Raw genomic sequence first — 6,784 nt, 5'->3', positions numbered from 1 at the left:
ACTTTTTTTTAGAAAAAAAGTCACTAAGGGGTCTGAAAACTCGCTAAGTTGGCAACACTGATCATTACTATTATTATTATCCGCAGAAAACAACTGTACCTTTAAATTCCCTATTTGTGTTTTAAAATGCATAATGTCAGTGTTTTGGTTCATTAATGCGAAGCTCTTGCCTGCAGTGTCATTAGAGTTACTCTACATGTTTTAAAAGGTCAACAGCAAAACAACAAACTCTACAATGATGCAAAGGATTGTAAAGATTAAAGATATAAAGATTTTTGGTTAACACTTTCTAATATCCCTTTTCTGTACTCACCTATGGGGGTCTTTGGCGCTCACTATGATATGAACACATTCTCTCTTGCTGAATGCTCTTTCTATCCACGATTTCTGTGCCTGCAACAAAAACAAGACAAAAGAAAAGACAAAAGAAGTCAGTGTCAAATAAAGGAGCTAAGGATTGAACATGGAGAAGTGACACACAGCAAAAACAGCCTTACATTAGTCCATCAAGAGCTCAGAGTCCTGCTTTGTTGCATGGCAAACAGAGCATACAAAATAGGACCTTGGAACAAATGCCTTAAAAATACTTAAAAAACATCTCAGCCTTGTTCAAGAACGGAAATCACAGCACAGTGGAATGACACACATATGCAGACGCAGCACACACACAAAGACACATGTAGTCCCTGACCCATTATTCAAACACTGACACTCGGATAGAGAAATGTTTTATGTTACTCAGTGGCTAGATCTCAAACCAGATGAGATGAAGAGCTTGGATGTCGAAAAGGGATGATAAATGCACTGAAGCGGTAAACTATGTCAGAGGTCTAGTCCTTAGACGTGCATATGTGTAGCCAGCACATTTGTTTGAAAAGGTGTGGGTAGATGTTTCTACGTCTGATTTGAAGCAGCCTGTGAAATGAGGCTTTTGTGAGACACATGTGCTCCGGGTCTGAGTGACAGAGTGTCTGACTGGAGTTAATTACCTCGCTAAAGACATGACAGACACACAGTGGAACCACATGTGCAGCACAGGAAGAGAAATTATTAAAGTGCTTTTTCTGGTCTTAGCGAACACTCAAATCACTTTACACTACAAGGCATAATTCTTGCTTTTTTAAAAAAAATATTAAGATCACATACACACAAACACATACACACATTGATGGATGTATCAAAGGTAGTTTTTTGGGTTCATCATGTTGTCCAAGGGCATTTCCACATGTACATTGAGGAGGAGCTGATGATCAAATCCCTGACCTTGTGATTAGCGTATGAGCCGCTCTGCCTCCTAATCTGCCACACATCTATATACAGTAGATATTTCCACACATCGAAGCATGATTAAATACTGACCCATAGCAACCTCAGAATTGTGATAGCACTGAACAATTTCTGGCAGAGGTTACAGTGACCTGTAAATAATAATGTTGTATTTTCACAATATATAAAAAGTAAGATGGCTAACAGGTACCGTGAAATGTCACAAGGAGAAATAACTAAATCTTTTTTGACATTTTCTTTGAAAATCCCCCTCAGCACTATAAGGGAAAACACTGCTGTTTTCTGGTGGTATTTTCCTGTGTGTGTGTGTGTGTGTGTGTGTGTGTGTGTGTGTGTGTGTGTGTGTGTGTGTGTGTGTGTGTCTGCTTTCTATCATGTTGCTACTACAAGATGATTATCGGCATGTCAGCTTAAGTGTCCCTTCATTGATTCGTTACAAGCTAGATACATTTTAATGCCACGCCAAAAGAGATCAATGTCTTTGCTTTCCCTTTTATTGTAATTGTATTTTAACTTTGGAAGTAAAAGTTTCTAGGAAGAGACTACGGGAAGTTTTGTGAGACACCAGAGGTCCAGAACAGGACCGAATATCATTCAGCCAACCAGATGAGATACCCAAACTCACAGAGCAGAGGGAGCAGAACGGCCATGAAAACAAAAGAACAGAGCTTTTTTTTTTCTACTCTGGGAGAGCTGCCCCAGCTTTTCTCCCAGCCAGCAGAGCAAAGAGCTGCTTGTACAGGACTTTCCCCACAACAACACACGCCCCATCCGCCTGACTGGCCCTGTCACACCACGGTACGGCAAAACCCACCGCAACTGTCCACAATCAGGCCGGGCCTGCACACAGCCACACTTACCCTAACACCAGACTTCCCACGATTAACCATTACTCTGGGGGGCTGATGGGGCTGCTTTTTACAGATCACCCAGCCACGATGACTCAGCGGGCCACAACAACACCCCCAGCCCCATTCTTTCTCACATTCTAAACCTGTGTATTCATCCGCCAGCTTCCCTTGGCACAAAATAGATCGGTTACATGTTTTGTTTTGTTTTTAGAATTGTTAATATTGACTGAACTGATTGCAAAATCACCAGCAGCAACACAAAATTGGCTGCTGGTGAGTTTCTGGTTTTAGAAGTAATGACCAGAGTGGGTCTACCCAAGAGGATCCAATACAAAGATTGTCTTCCCCCTGGATCCCCCCTGTGCAGGTCTGAATTTCCTTCTTTCTTCACATACCAGATACACATTTGCTTGCATCTGATTTTCTTGCTCTTGCTCTTGCTCTTCCTCTTCTATTCTTTTGTGTTGCTTATGAGATTTGACATGGTGTGATGAGATGGCACATGGCCTGCACTCCATTGTGTAATTAAGATTTATCGCCAAGGAGCACTTGTACACACGCACACACAGACATGTCTAGCAAAATATTGGACTGATTCTTATGCGTGCATGTGTGTCTTGGGCCTGACATGCAGCAAGTGTGCAGCATTTGACAGTCTGTAAGGGTCCTTGACTCCATTACACTTCCACCACCTCCACCCTCTTCTCTCTGTCCTCTCATCCAGCTCCCTTACTATTGTGTCTCTTCTTTGTTATTGGCCCTGGCAGGGAGCTGAATTGAGAACCATATCCAATCAGCCACCTAATCTATCCGCTCGCTCCCTTTTCTTTATCTTTTCCTCTTAACGCACACAAATGACTCAGCTCTTATTTGAGCATACAGGTGAGCTAGTGGACTGTATACAGAGAATGTTTTAACATTAAATATATCGCCATTGCTTTTCTTCCTAGACTGCTTTAAATCTTTATCTTCGACTCTTTGTGGACCTCTTCGGTGCCTCACAATGAATTTATTTATACTGCCAGTTCAGAGATGAAAGAAAGAAAGTGGAAAAGCTGATCTCTACTTTTGGTTTACTTTGATTTTACACGCATCAGAAAGGACATAACTCAAAAAGATATTGCATTTTGGAAAAAAAATAAATTCCAGTAGATGCTGATCAAATATATGATGCAATCAAGATGAGTTACAATCAGGCCACATTTTTGATTATAACGAAAGATTAAGGCTTCCTACCTTAAGTTGAAAGCCAAACAATTTAAGGTAGAAATAACAGCTTAATTACATAATTAATTGAGTTCTCGTTCGTATTGTTCCCACATTTAATTTAAAATTAGACAACTAGAGAATACCAAAGCAAAGATTTAAATAGGATATTGTGTAAGCTTTAATGTGCTCAGTTATCTTTGACACATGGCACCGTTTTCAGTTTTTCAGCCAGAATAGGATCTAAATAGAATCTCCACAAATAGAGTTTAAAAAAGAGAGAAGTTGATGTAAATAAACATCAAGTACATCAATGATAAAAATAAAAAAATAAAGGTCAGGCTGCTATTTAGGGGTTTTTAAGAACAAGAGTGTGACGCACATGTGTCTGGATTTGTTAACTCACCTGTATTGTTTGATGTGCTTCACTGTTGTGGCCTTTCCTTCATAGTCAGAGTTGATGTTGGTGTTAGAGACATGATCCTGCCCAAAAAACTAGAAGCAACTAAAATAACTTGATCAGAGCACACCTGATCAGGCAACCTCTCTGTCCACGGGCAACTGATCTACTCAGGGACTGATATCATTGCTGGAATGTGTGTGCGTGTGTGTTAGTGTGTGTTTGCATGCAGGCGTGTGGATGTGTGGGCGGGTATTTCACTCGTGTTATGGGGACATGGCTCTGTTTTCACATTCATATGATTTTCTTTTCCTTTTTCACTCTGGATTTTTTTTTTAAATGTCTTTCAAAGACAATCAAATTTGAAAGTGTAAGTGTGTTTTAAGCATGTTTTTAATCGTAAAGAGTATGATTAGTAATATTTATTATTTTGGCTTAGTCACTTGAGTGTGTGCAATAGTGTGTATCCACAGTCTCTGCTAAGTTAACAAACTGAGGACTGGAATAAAATAATTTTAAAACAATTCTATATGAGAAACCAGCTAGCTAGCTAGTTACAAGAAATACCACAAGTGTCTGACCTCTGTCAAATATTCAAAGTCTGTGTCCTTTCTCAGAAACAGTGAGCACATCCACTCCTCTTCAGTACCTCACCTGTTTAAGCTTCAAATTTAGGTTGGAGAAACGGTTTTTATGTGTATGTGTGCGTGTGTCCCTTAGCTACATTTCTGTCAGAGATCAAGACCCAGTGGAGTGTCTGAATGGCAGGCAAGCCTATTAGGTGGAGAAATATGACATTCGTCTAGGCCTGCTCACCATCCTTATTTTGTCCTCAGTGACAAACACCCAGACACACACAGAGTTGTACATGAGTTTTTCCCTTCCACCTGCAGTTTTCCTGGTGCTTTTTTGGAGTGCGAGGGCATTTTCCAACCTGTTTTCATAAAGCGGATTAAGAGAAGTGTAGATAATACATACCAGGTTTAATTACCTTGAGCGGCAGGGGAAACTGGGCACATAAGACTGTAATCTCAAGTAAATTAAGTTATCAATGCACAAGCAGGACAAAACACAGTTGGGAATGAGAATGTACTTTCCAAAAAATTGTTCATATTGCTTATTTTAAAGACAACAACAAAATGTGGATCTAAGCAAAATAATCAGAAACAAGGCTGTTCTGAAGTTTCACTGAGGTGTAGTCCCAACAATTTTACAACATTTACAACATTCAGAAGTTCAGCCTGATTAAAACATCTACTCTGGATCCCTGCATGTCGTTTTCCTTTGTATCTATTTTTACGTATCACACATTCCCCCACTCACCTATGGCCACGAGCTGTGTGTGGGTAGTGACCAAAGGAGTACGATTGCTGATACATGAACATCCTGTGAAGGGTAGCCGGGCTGTCACTTAGCAATAAGGTGAGCAGCTTGGTCATCTGAGAGGGACTCAGAGTAGAGCCACGAGTCCTCCACATGGAAAGGAGCCAGTTGAGATGGTTCACGCATCTGACTGGGCTTCCTCGTGGGCGCTTCCTAAATGAGATGTTTCAGGCATGACCTGGCAGGAGGAGGCCCTGGGGCAGATACAAGATGTACTGGAGAGATTATGTCTCTTGGCTGGTATTCCCCAGACAAACTGGAGGAAGTGGCCAGGTATCTCTGCTTAGACTGCTGCCCCTGCAAACTGGCAATGACAACTGGCCATGTACCTGAGCTTCTTGTACTGCATATAGAGCAATTTTGGTTACTAATGCTATTTGATATTTGGATGAGAGTATACAACTCAGTTAATTGCTATTATATATCCAGATATCGAGAGGCACATTTAATTAAACACTGAAAAAAAAAGATCTTCCTTTACAAAACTAATGCGTGATTTCAATTACATTTAATCCAATTCATTCTGATGCAGCACATCTATTGCAGGTTGGGTCCAATTAAACAAACCTGTCCTGCTGAAAGTTCTATTCAGCATTTCAGTGTCAAAACGTCTCCTTATCACAGTGCATAAATGGATTTTTCGTTGTTTTATATGTAGGCAACACTATTTTGATATATGTAATATTGTCTGCTGGAATAAATCTGGGGATTTTTCACATCTAACAAAGCAAAGTGAAAAACCTTTACGAGATACTTGTTGACAATAACATCACATTTGCCATTTTTTTCCTGTAAGATTTCATGCTTCTATGTGAAGAAATCAGAAAATCGATGCCTGCTGGTTTTGTTGACTGTAAATAGTGGTTCACACAGACATTTGAAGGTCCTGCCAAATAACGAGCCTCTAATGGACTAGACGGGTACCTTCCATTCAGATTCTCCATCTGATGAATGAAATGAGCAGCAGAGGTCATTTGGCTTGTCCCCTCAAATCCATTGAGCACACTGGGTGCGAGTGGGATGCTTTTACACACCGATGAAATTCAAATGAAAGCGTGTAGGATGCACAAGCTAATTAAGATATAAGCATATAGTAGCAGTGAATTAGTTCAGAGTTAAATCGATGTGAAGCACTATGGATGTGGCTGAGTGATCAGTGTGGCCTGGTTACGCCGATGATAAGGTAAAGCAAACAGTTTAGAGGGTCAGTATGCAGAAAGGAGTCTCTAGAGTTCTTACATGCTCTGAATTGACAGAGTATCACTGAGGTTGAAACAAATTCAAACAAAATCTAATAATGTAGATTGATCATGCTGATCACCTAATAGCATATGTTAGATCCCTGTCTCCAGAGGTGGGAAGTAACGAAGTACAAATACTTACAAATACTGTACTTGACAATAATTTTCAGGTATCTATAATTTTTCTGAAACCTTTCTATTTTCACTCCCTACATTAAAAGAAGTCTGTTATTTCCACTCCTTACATTTACATCAATAGCATCATTAATAGCATTTATACTTAGGAGTTAAAGTGGACCGGAAGCAGTGCAGGTTTCCATAAGTTCAGAATCTAGCTAGCACTACAGAAGAGGAGAAAGAATTAAGGCAGTGTTTTTTAAAGAGTCAGGTAATTTCAAATTCAGCAATTTATCAAC

General features: G+C 40.0%; 1 protein-coding gene across 10 annotated transcripts in view; it reads right to left on the bottom strand.

The window, feature by feature from the left end:
• Positions 1-6,784, bottom strand: part of trpm3 (transient receptor potential cation channel, subfamily M, member 3) — a 162,905-nt gene that overhangs the window by 80,878 nt on the left and 75,243 nt on the right. For all 10 annotated transcript variants that reach the window (XM_076890779.1, XM_076890774.1, XM_076890775.1 and 7 more), the window contains exon 2: positions 314-393. In XM_076890779.1, coding sequence (XP_076746894.1) covers positions 314-393 — 80 coding nt within the window. The remainder of the gene's footprint in view (positions 1-313; positions 394-6,784) is intronic.

Source organism: Maylandia zebra, linkage group LG12, assembly GCF_041146795.1.
Source record: "Maylandia zebra isolate NMK-2024a linkage group LG12, Mzebra_GT3a, whole genome shotgun sequence".
Classification (NCBI taxonomy): domain Eukaryota; kingdom Metazoa; phylum Chordata; class Actinopteri; order Cichliformes; family Cichlidae; genus Maylandia; species Maylandia zebra.
Note: the sequence above shows the minus strand (reverse complement) of the source record. Positions and strands in the feature narration are given on the sequence as shown.